Source organism: Symphodus melops (assembly GCF_947650265.1).
Source record: "Symphodus melops genome assembly, chromosome: 12".
Classification (NCBI taxonomy): Eukaryota; Metazoa; Chordata; class Actinopteri; order Labriformes; family Labridae; genus Symphodus; species Symphodus melops.
The window spans coordinates 21,793,593-21,818,560 of record NC_136702.1 but is presented as its reverse complement, the minus strand read 5'-3'; the positions used below and the strand labels follow the sequence as shown (position 1 = coordinate 21,818,560).

The 24,968-nt window shown below is 42.5% G+C and overlaps 1 protein-coding gene across 5 annotated transcripts in view; it reads right to left on the bottom strand.

The window, feature by feature from the left end:
- gulp1a (GULP PTB domain containing engulfment adaptor 1a) overlaps positions 1 to 24,968 on the bottom strand; it is an 88,727-nt gene that overhangs the window by 34,347 nt on the left and 29,412 nt on the right. The window contains exon 2 of one of the 5 annotated variants that reach the window (XM_079357207.1): positions 17,093 to 17,178. Coding sequence is in view for 3 of the 5 variants with exons in the window: in XM_079357206.1 (XP_079213332.1) it covers positions 2,700 to 2,859 (160 nt within the window). In the remaining 2 variants the exon portion in view is untranslated. Of the gene's footprint in view, positions 1 to 2,695; positions 2,877 to 17,092; positions 17,179 to 24,968 lie in introns of those variants that run through there. The other 4 variants (XM_079357206.1, XM_079357205.1, XM_079357208.1 and 1 more) reach the window with 4 other exon arrangements.

Below are 24,968 nucleotides of genomic sequence, written 5' to 3'. Positions count from 1 at the left end.
GCCTCAGATGACGCAGGGAGCATATGGCAGAGGTAAATGCAGTTTGCAGACAGGACTGTAATGTGCGGGTTCTTACAGTAAGGGGATATTTGACTGTGACAGAGGCCACGCAGAGGGCTGCAGAAATGTTCAATGCAACAGGCTACAGGGTGGGGACTGAAACATTCCTCAGTCTGCCAAAACAGAATATCTTCACAGCTTTAAGAGAAAACTCGTCCTCCTTATTTACAGGTCTGACATGCTGCTGTTGAAACACTGCACAGCAGATGAACACGGACACTCTTCCTGTTTACATTTCACCAAATACAGGGAGAGAGGATTCTGCAGATCTCAGCAGCAAATTACTTTGCAGTATCTGGACTGCCAAATCAGGACCTTGGCAGTGTTGGCCTTGGTACTTACAGAAACAAGCTCTTTTTTTGGGATTGAAGTGCTCAGTTGTGAAATAAGTTAATCTGTAAAACAATTTGGAAGTGTTGAAAAGTCTGCGTATGACTTTAAAGTCAAAAAGGCTCCAACTGCACGGAAATCTGCTCAAAGGGTCGTGCTGCCAACTCCTTGAGAAATTCCATGATTCAAGCTGGAAAAAGATCATGTTTCAACTTTCCTACAGTATGAGGAAACAACACCCCAAACATTCACAGAGTGGTTCAGATAAAACGTGATAGGGTAAGAGTGGAGCTCTCTTTTGTTTCTCGGAAAATTAACTCTAGAGCTTAACTTTAGAAGAGGAGAGGTGTGAATACTTTCTTCCATTGTTGGATCTTCATTTGAACTGTTTCTTTGTGCAATAACTTCATTTTAGTGTAATGTGAGACAAAGTGTTTGTGGTGCTATAAAGATGTGACACTTTCTCTAAAAAAATAAGGTATCATCATCATCATTACCATCATCATAATCATCATCATTTTGTTGCAAATTGCAGCACATTAGCATCAGCTTCCTTTAATGGCTCCAGTGTTATTTTTGTTGGACATTTTGAGGAGAAAATCATCGTGGGACGATCTTTTATGACGTGAAGACTGGAGAGGATTTGGACACGATGTCTTCTCTTTTTGTCATGAGCATGAAGACACATTCAGCTCTCTGGGGACGAAGCAAACCTTGAAATGCAGCTGACACAGACTCATTTCAAAAACAGTTTGAATGACCTGCTGCTGGAGCGCTATGCAGGTGCTACAGAGAAGGACAATAAGTGGTTTTTGAGAGCTTATATTGTGATGGCCATAAGTGAACTAAGACTTTTTATACAACATGTGTAACACACACATCATTTATTGAGTGGAGTTGATCTAATTTTGGCATCGAGTGGAAGTTCTGAGAGCAGACAAAAGCTACCGAGCTTCACACTGTGTGTGTGTGTGTGTGTGTGTGTGTGTGTGTGTGTGTGTGTGTGTGTGTGTGAGAGGCAACACCTCCTGACACCTGACTGTGATGGCACTCTGTTTGATTGACAGCCGCGATGTCGGCCTGTTTTAATAGCTTCCTGTCTGGTGATTCAGCAGAACTCCCCTGGGAGAACTTTCAACCCCAAGACACACACACACACACACACACACACACACACACGCGCACACACCTACAGACACACGCGCACACACACACACACACACACACACACACACACACACAGATTTAACACTCAGCTGCAGTCTCTCTTGGATGTTTGAAGCTGCAGTAGGATCAGGTTAGGTCTGATCAATTCCTCGACCAGAGGAAGAAGACACTCGACATATGAAAAGCACTCACAGTCTCTCTGCAGCGTACACATCCTGTTGTTAAAGTATGACCGGTATTATCCTCCATTCAGTTAAAGGATCCTCCATTGTTAGACTTTCTCACAAAAAGAAAAAAACAGATAATACTATACAATCACACAAAGACATGACAGTGAGCGTTCAAAGACACAAACACATAGCATCAAGGCATCTATACCCCGTCTGTATATAAAGAGTGGGAAATAGAAAGTAGCACTTACTGCAGCGATCCCCTGAAACACAGGGAAATCATGTCCAGATTAACGATTCACCTCCAGTGACTCAAACTGTTGGAATTTGGCTTGAGAGAGACTCTTTCTGGAAATCAGCGCGACCTACTTTGACCCTGTGTGAGTCCTCTCTCCAAGCATAAACTGCTATCAAAGAAAAAGTCCAACTGCAGAAGTTTGTTTCAAGCCGATTTTTAAAATAAGATTTTAAAAAAAAAGAAGAAAGAAAGCAAAGTTAACGTAGCCTTTTTTTTTTTTTTTAAATGCCTCTGAGCCAGTCACTAATGCGACCCATATGCAGTGAAAAGGCTTTTAACGTGGGACAGAGCATGCACTGGGGTCCCAACATAATGCCTCAGTTAAGAAAATCAACAAAGATCCTTTGTTTTGCTCTCTTTGCTCTCACCCCAGCTCTGGAATCTCGCCGGCTAAGCGCAGCACATAAGACATCGTAACTACAATCTCTTTATGGATTTAAGTAGTAGAATTCCTCAGCTGAATCTACCGTGGTGTCTTGGTCTCTCATCTAAACGCCAGGCTTGCTCTCTCACAGCTTGTCACTTCTAACTCCTGTGGATCAAATGCTGCGCCCCGGCAGACTCTATCAAAGAGAAGCAGCGCTGCTCTTTACAGGAAGAGGAGGAAAAATTAAAGATCTACAGAGAGAAACATGCAAACAACAACAGAGCTGAGATAAAAGCTACTTACTTGCCTTCAAACTGGGGAGGAATAGTAAGGAGGAAGTTCCAGCGGACCTTAATAGTTTTCAGCTGTGGGCCAGATGGTGGTACACTGAGGAGCGCAGTGCGGAGAGATGATGGGGTTTGCAAACTCAACAAGAAGCTTTTGCCCAGACACATGATACTTGACATTCAAACCCAACTTCCTCCGCCCACAGCTTGTCCAGAAGGATTCTTTTGGAGGTTTAACTGTTTCACAGAGATGCACTATGGCATACCACAGATGACCTATAAAAGCCAACAGGAGAGAGGTCGCAGTCTGACCCTCTGCTGCACTATGTGATTCATCATGGAGCTATTTGCGCTGCTTAAAGCTCTATGGTTGACGTCGATGAAGACGGAGCTTCAGTCAAAACATTGTGAAATTAGAACCACAGTGCCAGAAAGCCTCCCTGTGAGATGATGTCTTTCTTTTTCCACTGAGCTGCAGGAACATTGGAGGCAAACAAAAGAAGAAAAAAAAATCAAAGGGTGTTTCTCTTCTTATTGATCACATATTGAGATGAACTGTGTGGAGAACTGTCATCGAGGAGGGCAGAGTGAAAGGTCAACTATTTAAAAAAAAAAGCCTGACACGTTTCGGAACACAGCGATCAATGCTGTGCTAGGTTGTTTTTTTTTTCTCAGCGTCTTGGCCAAAGAAACATCAGAAACGTGGTCTATGGATTGAACCCCATATTGATCACAATTATCACTAAATTGTTGGTGATGCAACACTATTTGTTATGTGTTTATGCCTTTATATAAGAATAAGACAGTGAAAGGGGGGGGGGGAGAGGAGCCACGGGTCAGACTGGTTTGGAGCACGGCCATCTTGAAGGCCCGGCCTCTGTACTCTCACCACCAGGCTACTGGCACCCCGAGGAGCATAATCTGAATTTCAAATACGTTTTCACAACAATGAGGACTTTCATCCAAACATAATGAGCCCACTTTGGACTCCGATTCATTTCTTAGTATTGATGTAAATGCACGGATGCTGACAGTGATTGAGACAGAGTTCAAAGAGCTGCTGCACAACTTTCAGCTGTACAGTGTGTTTGTGGCATGTCGCAGTTCAAAGGTCATCCGAGCTGGGAGACTTTATGTTTGGGATAAAAATCTAAAGCTGGAAAAGGTGATAAAGTCTTACCTGTCAATTTCTAAAGGTCATTGAGAAACCAGAGGGAGGCGTTTCTAAGACTTTTATTTCTATAACGTAAGATAGTTTGAGCTTTTTCAGGGTCTTGGGTGTTGGAGTGTTTTTACTGGCCTGCAGACCTTTGGTTTCTGCCTGAGAGAGCATTTAAAAAAGGGAGGGTCTCAGGTTTTTCGGGCTGTTCTGTTCACACTTTATTATTTTAGGGCTGTTAGGAGCTCTGCCCTGTATCATTTCATGTTTGTATCCTGTATGAACAGCTGTGGCGGTGTGAGGGAAGTGGCTGGGCCAGACGCTTTCTGGGAAAAGTATGCGGCCCTTTATGTTACACACACACACATATGAGCACACACACACACACAGACACACGACAGGCTATAAAAAGGTTCAAAAAAATATGCACAATTCTACCTTGAAGTCAGAAGAAATGAAGCTATAATGATTTAAATCTGTCCGTCCTCTTGTTGTTTTGCCTGGATAAGTTGGTAGCTGAATGATATGCGTTGATGTTTGCATGTCATTTGATGACACTTGACCGTAAGAGGAGACAGTGAAGTTCAAACCAGCAGCATAAATACAAAACAGACAAGACAACTCAGAGACATCTAGGTCAACAGTTAGGAACAATACCAATGAGTCACCCGTTCAGACTTTGTTTGCTACGACAAAGTACTTTTTTTTTTTTTTTTTAAATCAAACTTCATGTTCCAGTTAAACAACAAATGTAACACAAAAAACAGAAAAACACACGAGATCTAAAGAATTTCATCTCATCAGCAGAGCGTACAGTCGTTTCTGTTTATAGATAAACTAGTTCAAAGTCCAATTATTCAACTCTGTGGTTATGGTGTGTGTGTGTGTGTGTGTGTGTGTGTGTGTGTGTGTGTGTGTGTGTGTGTATGTGTATGTGTGTGGTTTGGGAAATGGGGGAGTGGGTGGAGAGGGAAGAATGTGCATCTCAATGAGAAACATCTCGGTGGATTTCATTGAGCTTTGCAGCCTCCACATGATTTGTTTTCCATCTCTGCAGTAACGCAAAGTTTGCAAAGTGTGACACTCGTGATGTATATTCAAGCGGCAGGGCTGGTGTTTGTCCCTGCATCGTCTACTGCACCAAAAATGATGATGAATACAGCAACGAGTATAAATAAACAAAAAACAGGTTTTTATGTCGTTGCCACTACTCTTGACTGCACAAACTGCAGCTCTAAAAACACAAACAAATGTTGAGTTTAACTGATTTATTTCCCAACCAGCTCTTGATTTGGCGTTTTTTTAAAAAAAATTTTTTTTTTTGGAGACAGGAAGTGTGTTCAAATTTCTGGTAATCCTGCAAAACAAAACACACATTGCTCAAACCCTCGAGTTGTGAAAACAGAACTTCAAAAGCACATATATCAATGGAAGAACAGGCTCTTCTGTAATAAGACAGCATGGAAAAACAACAGTGTAATCCCTGAATAAGTGGTCCGACAGAGCTTGTTATCAAATCATTCTGTCAACCTCGGATTTACAGATTCAAATATAAAAGGCAGAGGAAGGCATGCATGAATGTTTTCTTATATTTCTCTTATACAAAGAAATGTGCCGACAGCCCGGGCTCTTCTCACCCACCTGAGTGTTAATAATCACGCTTGATCTTACATTGGAAGCACATGTCACCGGGTACGCAGTCGAAACGCCCCCGTAAACTCATAAAAGGCAGCTGGTTAAAAAGCTTCAAACTGCCAACCATCAACACACTGACAAACTGGAATATGTGAATATGAAAATATGGGTGCTCTCTGGTTATCGGCCCCCTCACTCTCTGCGTGTGCTACATTAGAAAGGTTCCCTGCTTGGAGCAGGTAGCCTCGAAAGAGAACATTAAACTAAGTAAACACTTAGAACTATATCATTATATGAAATGAAGGAACCTGACCTGTATCATAAGTCACTCCTCTCCAGCAGCACATGGTTGGGATCTTTTGTGCTCCAGGGTAAAGTAGTGGACTCTTAAAGCTGCAGCTCCAGTGCATTCGAGATGAGATGATATGCATGACATACTACTTCATGAAATGAAAGTGAACAGAACAGCTGCACTTTCCTCCCTATAGACTTGATGCCACAGTAATGAGAAAATACTGTAAGTGCACTCTACTGTAAGATTCACTCTCATGCTGAAGGAAGTCTTTCATATACTGCATTCAGTATTCAGTGTTACATACAGGAGTAAGAGCTGACTCCTGTTTGAGAGATGTATGGACAAATGACAGACTAAACTGACTGGATATATCCTGCAGGGTGCAGTTTAACAGAACACTGCTCAATGTCTTAAAGGACAGGGTTGAATCCATATCAATGAATCTAGTCTCTTCTAAATCCAAAATTGATTCATAACTTCCAAAAATCTACTTTTTGATTTTTTTATACATAGATCAGTCACTCCCCGCTAAGTGCTAAAGCTAGCACTTTAACTATGTAGAATGCCAAATAGAGCAAGAGGAAACTCAGGCAGTGTCAGAGGTGGCGGGAGGAGACCCAGAAGCATGGACTGACTCAGAAATAAACTTTGAATCCATTGATCCATATATCCAGAATCAGTTTGAATGGAAAATTGATTCTGAATCGAATCATCGAAATCAATTCACATCGAATTGTGAGACCTCCAAAGAATCACAGCTGTACTCAATAATAAACATGTGATCATCACTGCTATGGGTAAGCAGTCATGTTCATGTAATAGGTATTACAGCGCGTTAACTCTATTTGAATGCTGCTAGATGGTTGCTGGCGAGACACAACATGCTCTTTTAACTCCAAGTTCTTTTTTCAATGACCAAAAAAAGCTTTTTGTATTTATTGACATCTAACTCCCAGAAACTACAGCAGCAGGACTTGAGGTGGATGCCTGACTGGTAAGATACAAGTATGTCTTGTAATGACCATGTTATACAGTAGAGAAAATAAAGATGCTGCCTGTGCAAATAAACTCCACTTCCTCTAACACATGACCTCCTCTGTATGAGACACACACACACACACATTTTATTACACTCTTTATTACAATAATTAATTATTTTCCAATATGACCATCAAATCTTCTCAATTACTCCTCCCACTGCGCATACAGTGGCACAACATCTGTTTAAAAAAAGCAACACGTCACACTGAAATCAATTTGACTTCAATTTGTACAACAGCAGCACTCGATAGGTCATGAACTGGCCTTTTTTCTGCTGAGTGTACACTGGGGAGCTTATTTAAAGAGACAAGCTGTGCAATTTCACGAAGCACAAGGTGAGAGTGGGAATTAGTCTGCAGCTAATGTTCCTCTATACACTGCACAGTTACACAGCTGCTCCAGACAGCTGAAAAGGTCATGTTGTGTCTGCTGGTATGTTCCATCACTGATGACAATAAACAGTTTGTCTTCACTCAAATGTTCGGGAAATCACCTTTGACCTCTCCGCGGGAGAAAATTGGTTCAGAACAGAGACTGTGTGAAAAGATGGACGGACATGACAGCTTGTCAAAAGATAAGTCAGCACATTAGGAGTTCTTCCTACTGACTGGCCTCCTCCACGTTAACAGATGGGTGTTTTTTTTTTTTTTTTTAATATAGTTTAAATGGTTTCTATGGTTAAAATACGTTGAGGGGTCTCGTCTGAAGTTACATCTGTGTGTGACTTCAGTCTGAGTCTCAAACTGGAGTGCTTACCTCTGTCTGATTCTTGTTTTTGGGTAATGTAGTGCTGTTTGTGGCAATATTCTCCCACTGCATACACATTAAAGGTAGGGTTGATAATTTTCAAAAACTAGCATGATTTTCAAAGTAGCATCCTCTCCATTCTCCATATTCACTCACCCTCTCCCCTCTGTGCTCCCTCAAAAGCCCCGCCCCTCACTTACATGCATAAGCGCCATTGGTCCAGAAGCGGATTTCAGCTCATGCTTTGAGTTTGTGCTTATGCATGCATGGGGTAGAGAGTCTTGATTGGTTTATACAACGTGGTCGAGTGCAGACATTGGTCGATGTTTTTATGTGTTTAGGACTGCTTCGGAAGACAGATTTTTTTTTTCGTTTCTTTTTCAGAGCACATGAATTATTAATTACTGTCAGGACATAAAGACAATTTTAACCAAAAACTTGAAAAGTGTATCTTGAGAAAATTAACTACCCTGCGTTTCAATGGCTCTGAGTCCATTAATGAGGTAGATGCATCTCAGATTAAATCTCTGCAAACCTCCAGTGAAACAACAGAAACAGACTCATTTTGCTGAAAAGTACAACATAACCTTCAGAGCATTCCAGCAGTGTGCAGGTTACACTTGGCATTCATTAAAACTATTTCCAACAAAGAAGAATATAAACATGTTTTTTTTTTAGTCAAAGCAAACCCATTGTGGGGCTTTTCTTTGAATGAAAGTCACAGAAAAGATGCAGGCATGGCCGATGGTTCAAGGACTGTGCAGTGTGTTCGTGCTGGCTGAGTAAGAATAAAGCTATAAGGCAGAAAACAAAAGCAAGAGTCAAAGTTTGGTATGAGCTTAGAGGATAGAAAGATCTGCTGTGAACATGCTTTTCTTCCTTTGTAGTCTTCTGTGGCTGAGTCACTGCCTTAATGTGTTTGTAGTCAAGGTGAGACAGGAACAATGTCCACTGCTATTAAAGCATGAAGTATGTTCTGTTTCTCTCACTGTTAATGATTAGATTTCCTTAACAAAACATAATAGAACAGAAAAGGCCGATGCTCTATGTTCCTCCACAGTAAAGTCACGAGAAGTGCATGTTTGAGGATACAATGGGGGCAGCTCAACATCAGCATGGTGTGCGATCAATAAACAGCCAAACAACTAAACAAATGCCCATCCATCCACCCACCCACCCATCCATCCATCCATCTATCCACCCACCCATCCATCCACCCACCCACCCACCCACCCATCCATCTATCCATCCATCCATCCATCAATCCACCCATCTATCCATCCACCCATCCATCCACCCACCCACCCATCCATCCATCCATCAATCCACCCATCTATCCATCCACCCATCCATCCATCCATCCACCCACCCATCCATCCATCCATCCATCCATCCATCAGGGATTAAACAATGATGTCACAGTCATTTGGGAGTATATACAGTAGTTTACTAGAAATAAATGTCTTTCTTACCCATCCTGAAAAGATTGATTTTGGACCATGACAAAGCACTGAACTGAGTGTCAACTTTGTTGTGGGAACATGGATCTTGTTTGGATGCTACTTCAATACAAATAAACTAAAAACAGCTCTGAGCTTCTGAAAAGTGATTTGATTCAGAAAACAGCGACACCTTCACCAAGTTGCTGGAACATGTAGTTAAAGCGTTAGCTATTTGGAGTGCTGTTACTGTCCAACACTGACATTAATTCACTGAAGTCCATAAATAAACATGTGCAGCAGATATATTATTGTGAATCTATCTAATGTGCTTACGCTCCAAAATCAGCACTCAATTTATCATTATTTATCAACCTGAAGACTTGAGGATGTCTGTATATGGTATCATTATAATTTCTGATCATCACAACACAGAGAAAGAAATCTCTGTTTCTGTGACATCATGTTTGGTTCAGGGCACTCAAACTGATCCAGTGTTCCCAGTATGAAGCTTTTATGACAGTGAGCATTTTATCCACCGTCTGACCAATCAGCTGCAGGTTTACAGAAGTCACTTGAATTGAATTAAAATACAAAAATGCAGGTAACATTTTGACATAATTATTAACAAATGTGAATCTGTGTCTTTAACTACAAGGGGATGTGAGCGCTACATGAATGCATCAGAATGGTCTCAAAGGGTTCTCTGGTAGTTCAAAGACAAGAAACACAATGTTGTTGAACGTTAAAACTTTACTTTAGACCTTTCTTTAACAGCTCTGTATCATAAGAGGACTGACCTTTAGTGCCAATGACAACCTTTTATTTTTGTCTCAGTAAATTGAGTGCACAACCCAACAAGGTCACATATCTTTAGACAGCACTGCATCACTCAGCTACTTTCACCGACCTTCAGCGCCAACAGAAACAAAACATTCACCTTATTGTTCGAAGGGTAAGCGGTCATTAGAAGCTGGACCGACCTTGAAGAAACATTACATTATTAACACTTCTCAGATTATAGTATCAAACACTGCATGAAACTATGACACACTTATACATAGTGTTACACTTTGTTGGCCTTGAGGATAGAACTATTGCAACACTGAGTAATAAAATAATGAGGAGGAAATCCAAAGATATCTAATTTACAAGAAGAGCAAAAGGCAAAAAAGTATTAATTTAATCTTCAATTAAAGTCCAAAAGAAACAACAAGGACCGGGGAATATATCACAGGAGGAAGGAACACGGGAGCACAGGCAGGTCAGACAAAGGAGCTGACACAGAAGGGATGAAGCACCAGGACCAAGAGCTAGTCCACATGTAGGCGGGCTCCTTCCAGGGTGAAGACGTTCAGGTGCTTTGTCAAACGAGTGCTGGTGTTAGCGTTGCTAACATACACAGTTACTCTCCCACTATGCTGATGAGCATGGGCGCGTGAACGGACAACGTTGTCATGAAACGGTCCTTGCAGAAGAAGGGCAAGACAAATCTTGCATGTCGAGAGCAGAGTTGGCTTGGCGTGCTCAAAACGGCCGCAACAGTACATTTTTACGTGTTCATGTGGACGTGGATGTTTTGGAGAACTGAGTGCACGTGGACCTGATTACTTTTTAAAACTTTTATTTAAAATAATACCGGCCTCTGTGTGGCCGTGATAGACAGGGTAAACAGACTCAGGTGTGGCAGACACAGAAACCAGGAAAGGCACTCAAAAAGGGAGGGAAACACACACATGGAGGATGTAAGACTGCACATCACACACAGGGGTAAAAACTACAACAAAAAGCTAAAGTCAGCAACATGAGGAGAAACATCGAGCAGGGATGAAGCAACACAAGGGAGGAACGTGATGAAAGAAATCAACTTGGAAACAACACAATTAAAATGCACACAAGAGAAACAAGCAACAGCAGGGAAGAACGAAGAAAGGAAATGCAAACACTGAGATGAACATGGTAGAAAACTAAAGAACAAACTGTGAATGCTCTTTGTGTCTTTGTTCATCCTGCCTTGTTCATGTGTGTAGTTTTGTGTAATGTGTATTTCTTTTAACTAGCCAAACATGCGACCGCAGGTGGAATTCTCCGAGGGGGGAAATGGAAAACACAGGCTTGTTTGGTCAGCGTTATGAATATTGCTTTGTCAGAATCCCACAGATTTGTGAGGCATCCGACAGATCTCTATGGAAACAGTTCCATTTCAAACTCACAATAGGTTAATTAAAGTTCAGGAATACACTATCAAGTCGAGAAGAGAACTTTAATAGACGCTCCCATCCAATTCCATGTAATTCCACATGCTTTGATGCACAAACTTAGTGGACACAAATGTGGACGTTTTCATTCAGGCGGTATTGTGAAGCAGATTAGTTTATCTTTGAAACGGACATGTTCAGAGTCCTACGCTGCGTTCTCCCTGCAGTTCTGCTCAGAATATGACCAGTGGGGACTTTGATTTGGCTCCTGATGCAAAGTGAAAAGATGGCTATCCGAAGCCCGTGCTCACATCGTGTCCTCAGTGAGTCATTCGTGGTTCTGCTTACAGTCTGAGGAAACGATCATTTCAGAGAGCCCCACGCGAGGAGCACGAAGAGTCATGGGAAATTAAACGCCCTTAATAAATGATGCTTTTCAAGGCGAGATATGATACAAAGCAGCCAAATTTCATGTTATCTAAATCCTCGAAGCTGCTGGCAGGTTAATGGATTTTTACCAAACATCTCTTTGTTTGATCACTGCTTTCTCTTCCCCAATCATCAATGCTCAAAATGTCTAAAGGAACAGACAACCTCCAAAGTTTCTAAATAGAGAGGGAAACTTTCTGACGAGGTTCATCAGCTCATTGTGACTGATTAATGTCTGTGTCTCAGGCTCCTTGGTAAATTGTAGAGCTCTTCTGGATCTCTTCTGCACATTTAAGAGCAGATCATTGCTGCTCAGACGATTTTGCAGATGGAAGGGATTTCATTATTGATATGACTTTGTTTTTGCCTATTGTGAAACTGACATGTTTACCCCTTTGGGATTTTTGTGTACAAACTTGAAATGAAGCCCATTGTTTCCGTCCTTCGTCATGTTTATGGGAGTAATTATGAGCCAGCGTTGCACCGCAGGCTCTTTGTGAATTATGCCTTGGAAATGGTACTCTAGGTTTCTTCCAATCTCTTTCACAGACAGTATTGAAAGTCAAATGAAAAACATATTTAAGGACTGTGCCTTGTGCCTCCAGGTGGCTGAAGGCTGGCTTTGTGGGAGAGTGTTTTCACACTTTTGAGTAATCAGTCTGGGACCAGGGAGTGCAGGCAAAGAAAAAAAAAAAAGACTACAACGTACTCCATGACTATGACTGTTATTCTTCCAGTGCCACTCAGACCATTCGGTCTGACCTGAATTTTTTTTAAAGTCTGCAACCAAATGAGCTGATCTAGAAAGGACAGTGTATATTAGTTTAACTGAAAACTAATCCCTGACTTCTTATCAATGTGTCTACACGTGTCTCTACAATCGTATTAAAGCTAAGATGTACATCATGACCCTCAACTTCTGCAATAAACCCAAAGTGTCGCTGACTTTTCTGCAGCCAGTCAACACGCACGAGAGAGAGAGAGTTGTCTTGGGCAAAAGACTTATCTTTAGTGTTGGAGAACTTTCAAGATTACACTTTGACGTACGAGTCTGGTTGTTCACTGAACTATCAGAATTCCTTGGGAGAGAAAGACGCTGACCAAGCACAGTATATCTGCAGGAGCAGGGCAGCTTTTATGAAGTGTTTGGATAAAGATAGAGAGCATGTTGATCATGATGAATGAATGCTTACACTGCATCCCAGACAGCAAAAGAAAAACATCCTCACTGCCTCTTAAGAGAGAACAAACATGTTTTTTGATGTCATTTAATCCCTCCTTATACAATTTAGATGCTAAATGAGTCAGTATAATGACGTTTGAAGTTGTAAAAAAGATAAATGAAGACGGTCTACAGTAGCAGAAAGGGACCAATACATTGTAGCACAGCGTATGATTGCAGGTACCCACTGCATTTGCATTTCCCTGAAGGTTGCAGACGTGTTTCATAGGAAATAAAAATGCTCCCTAAACCTGGGAACACTCACATTAATCTTTAAGAAGTACTTCAATGGCTCAAATCTACCTCAGTAATTTACTACCAAACTACTCTCCTGTTTCTGCATGATAAGGCGTTCCCAGGCTCCAACATAAAAATCTTGCCAAAGTAATTTCTACAGTGCCATATGTAACTGTCAGCAACAGTTCTACATGAACCCACCACACTGGAGAGCCTGGCGTGCTTTGTTTTCAAAAAGCAGAGGAGGGCTTCATGCCATGATTTCGCCAACATCCGAGGTGCATGCAGAATGGAAAAGTCTTAAAGGAGGTTAAAAAATCTCCTGCAACACTTTAAAAGAACGACTTTATCTGATGGGCGCAATTAGGCTTTGGAAGCACGCACTGTAATATTCTGACTGTTACTGCACTTATATGCAAAAATAACCTTCTGCTTTACAGTGGCACCTTCATTCCTCTAACAAACCGACGAGTGGGGATTATAATGTGGCTCACTCTAATTACTCAGCTGCCTGAAGCCTTTCTACTACACAGGTGTAAGACGTTACAAATATAGCAGCGAGGGCTGCTGTTGTAGCTGGCGACTTGTCATGTGTAGTCAGTAGATTGGTGGTGTTGCTGGAGTATTTCACCTTGTTCGTGGGTAGCTTGCAGCCTGCATGGCTCACTCCTCCTCACAACTTCCTGATGTTGGCAAAAATCTAAAATGCTGCCGTAACTGTTGCTTTCATATTTCTCTCATCCACGCTCGTTTGTTTTGACGCGCTGCATCCTGTAGTTTGACTGCTACTGCCGCCAACTGGCTTTATTGTGAACTGCGCCATTAGGCGACGTTCCTTTCAAACCTGCCATCACAGCATTTGCTGCCGTATCGATTCTATAACATCTTTGTGAATACTTGATGCAGGTAAATGCTGATTTGATAGTTGTGCCATCTTGCTGCTGCAGAGGCAACAGGCACATCATTCACGGGAGGTCTAACCATTAAAGAAACATCTTTGATCACATTTTCCACAACGCTGCCATTTTCAATACAAGAAAACATCAAAGCTTTGACATTACAGCACAACGCTCTCCTTCTGTCTGCCTCCCTCTCTATCACTCTGTGTCCTGGCTGCCTCTGAAATAAAGCCTCCAGTAAAAGCAGACACATACACCGCACAATGGAGTTTTGACTTCCTGACAAAAGCCAGCCACTCGGAATTCAACACAAAAGAAAAATAGCGTTCTTGACCTTGATGTGAGATGTACTTTTCATCACAGATTTTCTCGATGAATCGCGGACCTGCGGTGAGATCCAGACCACGGGGAAGAATGAAGTTGCTCGACTCATGACTGGTGCACATGCTTTGTTCAGATGCTTCATAAATGTGCATAGTCAACATGCTCCTCTTTTAAAGTAAAGCTTATCTAAAGCGATGATAAAACAGTGAAGCGGTGCGAAACGTTTGCGCTGAAGAACAAGGAGCACGTAAAGCACAAAAGGATGTATGCACTCTCATTTTAAACTCTCTGCATGTATTTGACCGTTTCACATCTTCATCTTTAAATGTTACAATTACAACTATGTGGAATGAGATGTGGTTATGAGAAATTCAGCTTCTTAGTTAAATCATCACAAAAAAAATAGAAAAGAGATTTGAACGTGTAGAGTGCTGTTCTCATCTTCTGACTATTCAAAGCTGTTTTAAACTGCAGGTCACAGCTACACACACACACACACACACACACACACACACACACACACACACACACACACACACACACACACTGAAGGCTGCTCTGTAGTGAGACCATCAGAAGCAACTCATCCCATTCACACATATTCACACACCGCTTCCTCATCAGCAGTGTTTACAATATAGAGCTATTATTGCCCAAGGACACATCTCACATGTGGCTGCAGGAGCTGGGGATCGAACCCTCGACTTTCTGTTTGAGAGACAACTGACTCTACCACTGAGCCACCGCGCACAATTCTGACTGTCTCAGTGTCACATAACCAAAAGTTGTTATATCCATGCAGTGAAAAACGCTCCTTAAACCACAACAATGTGTGACTATACGTCAGGTCTCCATGCTCTTTACATGATTAGTCTGCTTGGTGATACTGACATGACTTCCATCATTGATTTCAAACAATACAAACATGTACAGGATGTGCTCTGGATGTGAGCTAGGCCTCTGTATATCCAAGTTCCTAACATGCATGGACCCTGAGAAATAAAGGTTCAAGGGAACGGCATCAAATTGAATTTTGGATTGTATTCAGATATCATGTCTGAAATGTGTCTGAGTGCAAATACATAGAAATCCAAAAGAATAGTGAATCATGACCTTTAAGGCCAGATTTGATTTATTAGTCGATATTGTGGAAGGAATTTACAATGACAAACTCTGATGTAAAAATAGCTGTTGTCAGAGGGACAGTATGCAGTGGATTTTACACAAGGCTACCAGATGCACAGATATCACACAGAATGGTTAACCTAAAGAAGCAGAGGAAAGTCATTATCATTGAAATCATACATCCTATTCATCTACACGAACGAGACTGTTCATCACTATAAGTCGACAAAAGGAGCAAATGGTGGGACTCCAGGAAAAGCTCGTGTGCAGGGGAAAGCTTTCCAGTGCAGTAATGATGCACTTAAAGCTCAGGAGACAGATTCAGACAAAACACCTCTTTAGGCTGCAGAGAAACTGACGAGGGGAGAAAACACAGCCAGCACATGAAGACATGCTGCAGCTCTTTGAGCAGAAACACACAGTGCTCTTTTTGAATGTAAATCTGCACCACAGCATTACAGCTTCATTTCTTTACATCCATAGACCTATTTCAGACGAACACTTCACCCTGTGACGCTTCACCTTCAATCAGAGTGTCTACGACCTCAGAGAGGTAGTAACAGAAGTGTACAGCGGAGAGGCGGTATCAGCGGAGGAGCGCGGCGCTGTTTGTGCATGTGACTGACTGAGTGTCTTTGTGGAGCTCCCGCTGTGCTGAAATGTGCCGTGACCTCACAGCACCAATATGACTCTGTGTCGCAGGTTGAACGTACAAAGACGTGGTGATGGCTGAGCTTCATCACGGCACTCTTGTCAGATGAGGGTTCAAATGAGTCTTTCATTTCAAGGCAGTCCGTGAACTGTCACAAAGTAATGTACACAGAATAATGAGCTAATGACGAACACACTGCAACAAATCTGAAGTCTTTGATTCAAATACTTGACAAGACTTAAAGTCAATTCTGTTTTCATTTCTCCAGGCACCAAATTAGAATTCTTGGGTCTTTTGGTAACTCATTAAAAATGTAAAGCTTTCTCCAGCACAGATACTTGCACTTAGAATGCATTCATTTGTATTTTATGGTACATGAGATGAAAACATTTGAAAATATTAGTCCATGTTCACATTTGTAGTGGTTATATTTTCTGCTCCTACGTGTGTGTGTGTGTGTGTGTGTGTGTGCGTGTATGTGTGTGTGTGCGTGTATGTGTGTGTGTGTGTGTGTGTGTGTGTGTGCGTGCGTGCATTGTGGGCTGCTGTAAATAAAAAAAACTATAATCACGATGAGAGGTGTTTTGGAGCCTTTAGAAGTCTCTGTATTACAGCGTGACATTCACCAGAGCTGTAGTGCTTTGAATGACGCTCTTATAAGTGCAAAGCAGAAATGTCACATTCAGCATCAAAACAAGTTCTGGGGAAAAAAAAAGAAGAAAAAACAGAATGGCATCACAAAGTCACCTCCTCCCTGTCTACACAGAGGCGCCCTGACAGGAACACGCAGCAGAGCGCGCCGCGCGTGTGGGCGCTCACATTCGCCACTCGCTGCCTTTTGTTCCGATAACTCGCAGTGCAAGCGTCTGATCAGAACAATAAACAGGTGTGAGCACTGGGACGATGATGGCTGAGGGGGTTTGAAGTAGGAGGAGAAATATAATGATCCTTAATGAGAATAGCTTCAGAGACAGCTGTGCCGAGAGTAAGACAGCAGACATGGAGCCTTACGGTTAGTGTGGACTGTCGATGCTCAGGTTGCTTTGTTGAGCCTCACTCATCTAAAGGCTGCCGGCTGCTCCTTCGTTGTGCATCTTCTGTGGACAGAAAAAGACAAGAAGACGACACACTTTACAATCGGGCTTCTTACACACGCACTGCTCGCTGCAGTTATTACATCAGGCCCTTCACAGCCATCTCACAAACAGTCATCTCTTTAAAGGCTGATTATTAAAGTCACACAGAGTGACTGAGACATACATCCAATACAGTCAAGTGCAAAGTATAAATCACAGACGCTGCAGTTGTTTGATAAATATTATAATGACATATTATAGAGAAGCTCTGTGCTAGGAAAGAGAGCAGGAAAAAGACACCGCCCAATGACGCTGTATCATGGAGCGTGAGTAGGTATAACAAAAGCAACAAAGAGTTCATTTGAAATAAGAAAAATGTCAGGAGAGGAGAGGAGGTAAGAACAGAGGAGAGGAGACAGAGGAAAGGAGAGGAGACAGTGGAGAGGAGAGGAGGCAGAGGAGGTAGAGGGAAGGAGACAGAGAAGAGGGGAGAGGAGAGGAGTAGAGAGGGGAGGAGACAGATTAGAGGAGAGGAGAGGAGTAGAGAGGGGAGGAGACAGATTAGAGGAGAGGAGAGGAGGCGAGGCCAAAAGAGAGGAGGTGAGACAGAGGAGAGGGAAGGAGAGGAGTAGAGAAGAGAGGGGAGGAGACAGATTAGAGGAGAGGAGAGGAGGCGAGGCCAAAAGAGAGGAGGTGAGACAGAGAAGAGGGGAGAGGAGAGGAGTAGAGAAGAGAGGGGAGGAGACAGATTAGAGGAGAGGAGAGGAGGCGAGGCCAAAAGAGAGGAGGTGAGACAGAGAAGAGGGGAGAGGAGAGGAGTAGAGAAGAGAGGGGAGGAGACAGATTAGAGGAGAGGAGAGGAGGCGAGGCCAAAAGAGAGGAGGTGAGACAGAGAAGAGGGGAGAGGAGAGGAGTAGAGAAGAGAGGGGAGGAGACAGATTAGAGGAGAGGAGAGGAGGCGAGGCCAAAAGAGAGGAGGTGAGACAGAGAAGAGGGGAGAGGAGAGGAGTAGAGAAGAGAGGGGAGGAGACAGATTAGAGGAGAGGAGAGGAGGCGAGGCCAAAAGAGAGGAGGTGAGACAGAGGAGAGGGAAGGAGAGGAGTAGAGAAGAGAGGGGAGGAGACAGATTAGAGGAGAGGAGAGGAGGCGAGGCCAAAAGAGAGGAGGTGAGACAGAGGAGAGGGAAGGAGAGGAGGCGAGGCCAGAGGAGAGATCCGATCAGATGAAGATATTATTCTTGTGTTCAATGCAAATCCTACAAAGGTCAATCAAAGAGCTGAATTTAATTTATTTTGAACATGTTGGTTTTATTCTTGAATTGGTACTTTAATATAAAATAAGAGGAAGAATCACATTCTCCTGTGATCTGTGTTTTTATAGGGAATATAACAGTTGATGCACTGCTGACCATTCCCACACACTGTGAATCAAATCTCCGTTATGAGTGCTCAAATAAAGTAAATACCATTTTTATTTTATTTTCACGCAGCCTGACCTGTGTCAAGCTCCGCCTGACGAGTGGAGCACAGTTAAGCCTGAAATTATGAAGCAGCACACACCCAGTGTGACTCCCGTCAGCACCCTTTGAGAGACGAGGACTCAGAAAGCACTCGGTGCTGACGAGAGTGGGGAAGCTCAGAAATAATAATAATAATAATAATAAAAAATTACACAATCAGAGAATCTTTTCAAAGATGCTGACACATGAACATTGAAAACATTCAAATTCTAATAGTGTTGATTTAAGCACCGGGACGTGTGCATGACGTGCATGTCTGTTCCTGCATGCTATTGATTTTGGAGCAGTGTGTCAGCGACAGATTTGTGAGCTGTCAGGGTATATTAATCGCTTGAAGAGAACAAAAACAAACACATTGATCAAGCACTCACCAAAAGGCAGTCTGGAAAATCAATAAAATGCTTCTCTGGCAAATCGAGAATCAAAAGCCATGTGACAGCCTGGCGTGGGTGAGGCTTAGATTCATGAAGATTCTCCAGAAAGCATCGTGCTGTTTGAGGTTTTATCGGAGCGCTATCTGAGAAATTAAAAAAACGTTCCAAAGGACCTTTCAGCATTAAAGGGGAACGATGAGGGCCACAGTTTCACTCTAGTATTTCTTCCTTCTCATGGAAGTGCCAGGAGGGATTGTGGGTAATGACATTCAGAGATAGATGTAAAGGGCAGACGGTGAATAAACGTAGAAGATCTTGGGCTGAGTGAGGACAGGATGGAAGATTGAGTTGATAGATACTGATGAAGATTGAGTATGCACTCATATCATGTTCCTTTTTAAAGACAGTGTGCATTGGATCAAAGAGTGAATTAACAGGAAGACAAAGCAGCAGTGGAGAGTTCACCGTATTGTGCTTTGCTCTGCAAAATAAAATTCAAATACCTCAGCAACAATCTGATACCAACGTCCACAGGAAGACGACACAGTCACTCGTGCAGTGACAAATTGCAGACATCTTGCACAAATCAAAACAACATGGAGGGAAATCAAACAGGGATTTATTCAAATTGAGGCTGTTGAGTTTCTCTGTTGCACTGAAATCACATTAAAACTTCTTTTTAGGATTTCTTGGGAATAAGTACCCTTCAGAAACTCAACACCCCCTCCGTCCTTGAAATGTAATTCCCATCACAGTTAAAAACAAAGCTGACTAAAGAAAAGTCTTCCTTTACTGTGAGCATCTTCAGGAAACAGTTTGTGCAGCACTTCTCTCAGCGACAGATGAGTTCACTTCTCACTTTACATTATCCTGACTAATGTAGGAGAACAAAGAAATGAACAATGCTGTCGTAAACACGCACTGGGCTTTGGGTTAGAGGACGTAAATGCCAGCAGCAGGTTCGCCTTGCTCATAGTGGCTGCTGGGAAAACATTCCCTTAGAATGTAAGAAAGGACTTTTTTTTTTTATAATGATTTTTGGATGTCCTGGTTTGATTCAGAATCTAAAAATGTGGATCCATTACAGCGGAAACATTCCCCCCACATGTTAATTGTCCATCTGTAGTAAAAAACAAATCAAACCTCCTGTCCAAGGTTTGTGATTGGTGATTCCTTGTAATAACAGCTCTTTGACCTGGGGACGCCTTCGATGAAAAAGGAAAACATTGGAATTACAGAAATAAATAGTTGACCCAGAAGATTAGATTATGATCCAACATAGGTGTGTAATCGGTGTAACACTAATGCACTAAATCCAATGTAAGACATCTCCATCCAACCATAGCCTCAAAGCAGCTCTTTATGTTGCTCGAGGTTCATGTAGAAGATGTGTTCTCGAAATCGAAATCGTTGAGCTTGAGTTGGGTAGCAACTTCCATCATAACACCGCCCCCCCCCCCCACCCAGTATGATAATCCCTTTTATAAAAAATAAAGTTGTCCAAAAAATCCTTTTCCTGCCTTCTGGGCTTTGATGCCCGAGTTTAGCTGATAACAAAAACACCATCAAATCGGGCAGAAGCTCAAATCCAGTCAGCAACAAGCTGGAAGTCAAAGATAAGGGACGACGGGCATACAGATAGCTCCAGCCTGGCTCGGACCCATCCCAGTTCCTGCGGGGAGGACTCTCTGCATGCCACGGGCAGATGTCAGGTCCTGTGCACAGACGGTACAAGCTGCCGAGTGCAGCGTCCTGACCTGCACAGAGAGACACTGCACGTCTTGAAAATGCATCAGCTGTTGGAAGTAATGAGCAGATACTCTGCGACTCGTAGGCTTTCTTCATAGTTCATCCTTCATGGTACATTATAGGGCTCTTTGCTTCTACTGACAATGGGAGAGGATTATGAGCGTGTGCTTTAAATAACACCCCAATGAACTGTTCAGAATATCAAGAGCAGCTCTGCGAGGAAACTGAAATGGAGAGCTCAACCTTTAATAATGGTTTTCAATTAAAGCTTTGGACCATAGGTCACTGATGGCAAATGTTGCTTCTTCTTGTGAATTGAGCCATCATTCACGTTGATTACGACAACATTTTTTTCAGCTTTTAATGGCCGATATTGGGGAAAGGGCAATGAATCTGACCTGTGACTCAGATTCTAAAAACCTCACTTAAAAACAGCTGCTTGTGCTATAATAGGGTTCATCAATAAATGCTAATTTCTTCTGCTGCAACCAAGCGGTCCATTTCAGTCTGTTCTGAGGGTTTCGGATGTTAGGTGTTCAAGTGTTTAAAGGATATGGCAAAGAATTGAAATCTCTTTGTGGTCGAGTGGAAATAGCAAGTGAGTTTACAGAAAGCTAATGGCAGCCAAAAGAAACGAGGCCTGTTCTCCATCTCCATCAAATTGAATGTGAATGATTGTTCAGCTCCTCAGTGACACCTTGTTGGCTCAAGTAGAAACACACATTGGAGGAAAACAGCAGAAGATGTTGAACTTCTAAATGTAGAATACAGGGCTCTGGTGGTGCAGTGGTTCACGCGCGCGTCCTCATATATCGAGGCTCTCGTCCTCACGCGGGCGGCCCGGGTTCACGTCCGGCCTGTGGCTCCCTTCTCGAATGTCGATCCCCTCTCTCTCTCTCTCTCTCTCTGATCTCTCTCTCTGATCTCTCTCTCTGTCCACTGTCCTACCTCTATAAAAGGCCCAAACATGCTCTAAAATAAATCTTTAGAAAATGTAAAACAGAAAGTCATGGGATTATTCATACCTGGTAAACTGTCCGCATTGATTTGATTTGCTTCCTAATCATACTGGCTCAGTTCTGTGTGCTTATGAGGGACAAATGAACATGTTTGTAAGACCTCAAATGTTTACCAGTCAGGTTTGTCTCCAGTCCCACTGGGCAACACTTTCTGCATAGACAAGTCTAATGTTTTTATTTCCTCTAACGTGATTGGACAACTGACGTGTGTGCATGTTAATCCAATAATTAAATAACACGATCTGCATTTGTTTAATCATCACTCCTGCCTTTTAGCTGACCATGACACAACTGCGGCTTTACAGACTGTAGAGATGAAAATCACTTAGGAAATGATTGATTTCATTGTTTCTGCAGTAAAATGATCACGCTCACTCTGCTGTCTCTGTTAGCCTGTTAGCATTCACAGGCTAACAGAGACAGCAGAGTAGAAAGATCCAGCAGCTGCTATAACTGGCCTTGTCTAACACTTCAATATTCACCACGCTGCCATTAGTCTGTCACCATCCTCTATTCACCCACGTCCTGTTCTTTATAAATAAACAGGCACTACACTATATGACTAAAAAACATACACATACATTGTAAACACACTTGTGTGTACGCAGGTGCTCATGGGAAAATGAATGTATTTATGGCTGAAATGAACCCATATCGCACATGTTCCCTGGGAGGAATTCATACAGTAGTTACACTTACAGTATATATACAGTGCAGTGACATTTTTTTTCTTCAAATCAATTTTTATTGACTTTTGAAAATTGCCTGCATCCCCAAACCCCCGCACTCCGGCTATTGAGAAAAATGTTCCTCGAGAGATTTGAGAAAACTCCAGAAATGAGACCAGGGAGGTTAAAAAAACAAAAGTGTTTTCATCACCTGGGCTGGAGCTGAATGGAATGCGTCCTTCTGTGCGTCAGCACATACAGGCAGGAGAAAATGAAGTTGGATTATTATTGAATGAGATGTACTCTGAATGAGTCTATTTAAAAAAAAAAGCTGGAAATAATAAGCAAGGTGCACATGCTTGTTATGCTCATGTCATATACTGCATCGAGAAAGACCTTGCCAGCCAAACACACAACACAGAAAATGTTCATGAGGCAAAGCCTGACTGCATCTCCTTCAGTGTTCTCTAAGGAGAAAAAGGGACTCTGCAGATTCAATGGACAACCTGACCCACTTTAACCACTAACTGATATTGTGTGTCAGCTCCAGTCAGGCTAGGTTGAACTGTAATTCCATGTGAGCAGGGAGGCGTTAATCAGGTTCTCCCCAGTGTGCATGCAGCAAGACCTTTGACGGACAGGTAAACACAACACAGGGGTTTCAATTATTGATCAAACATTACCAGAACAACGGCTCCAATTTGGAAAATAAATAAATAAATAAATAAATCTGAAAGACTGCACATCTGTGGTTGTGCTGAGCCCGGCTGTAGGATGAACGTTTCTTACTGTAAAGTGTGTGAATGTGTGTGTGTGTGTGTGTGTGTGTGTGTGTGTGTGTGTGTTCACATGTGGTTTCAGGGTTTCAGCAAACAACAAACCCCCCCAGCTGAGCGTTACAAACAAAGCTTTGTCACAGCGCTGACACTTTAACTACTGAAGCAGCAACCTGAGCGAGTCAAACCAACACACATGGGCTACTTGTTAGCAGGACTGTCATATACCGTCATGGTACATCACTTTAAAATGATCTGAATCTCAGCAGGCGTGGTGTATGACACAGTACGTAAGGGAAGCCTGCTCAGAGCTTGTAATGCAGATCCAACATGATACGAGTGAAGAACTTAAGTCGATGACGATTGCTTCACCTGCATCTTCAAAGAGCCTTCTCTCACCTTTAGTTCTCTTTTAAGACATTCATTTGAAATGGACTGACGTTCAGGGTTGGTCAAACAGTGTTGTAAGTATATGAAGAGGTTTTAACTGTGAAAGTGAAAGGATCTAAAAATAATTTCCTGTGTGCTTCGAGATGTTTCTGGTGGAACGGCATGACAGACCACTGAGCCCAGGTAATCAGTACGAATGACTCTGACATCTTTAATCACAAACGGGTTGGAGAGAGAGAGAGAGAGAGAGAGAGAGAGATAATTAACCTTACTGTCCTGAAACTCACGGTGCATCATGAAGACCTCCGACTGTGAGAGAGTCCAGCATGATGCCATCGAGCTGCTTCTCACTGAAACACAAACACTCCAACTATAAAGCTGAAACTGACAACATGAACAGTGACGTCTACGCCAAGCTGAGTTGTTAACCAGAGTCAAGTTTTTTTTTTTTTTAGGTGGCTATGACTTAGTTTGATTTGATCTCCAGTCTATAAGAGCAGCTGCTGAGGTTATTTCTGGATTGGTGACACAAGAAAACAGGATGATAGGCTCACGCTTTTACACAAATCTCTGACCTGCACTTTTTTCATTCAAAGACCAAAAGCTAACAACGCCAGCGCTGTCTTCAACAGACATGAATCTCGATTAGAAGTGCCTTGATACGAGTTGAGACCGACGATTGGTGTGAGGATTGGTCTTATCCTTTCACAACAACGGTTCGCCGCTGCCTGCTGCTTCCTCTCACACATGCACAGAACCTACGTGCTGGTCGGCTGTAGTCTTTGTGGTGTGTTCAAGTATAACTTTTTGGTCGAGACAAAGGCGTCGTGAGGCAACGTAATAGTTGGCCTTCATCGCCACCCCTTCTTTGCTGTCTGCTTGGTGTTTACACAAACAGAGGTTCAAGTCAGACAGTATCTGGCTGACAGACAAACATCCTGAACCCATGCATACCAAAACACACGTATGACATGTGTGGTTCTTCCTTTAAGTTGATCTTATCCTTTTTATATTTAGTTGTATCTGTGATGTCTTCCTCTTCACTCTCCTACACCGGCCCATTATTCTACATCCAGTTTCAAACCCGTGTTTTCCATTCAGTAATTCACCATTCAGAACATGAAGGACTTCAGCAGCCTGAGCTGTACTGACGAGTAAGAGGGTGAAAAACTGCACCCAGCATGTGTTCATGTATTGATGTATACAGACTGATCTTTGAAAGTTGTTTTCTAACCAAATGGACTGAAATAATAAATGTGTGGGCTGCTGTTTAAGTCCAGAGCTGTCAGTCAGACTCCACAGGGGTCCTGTGCTCC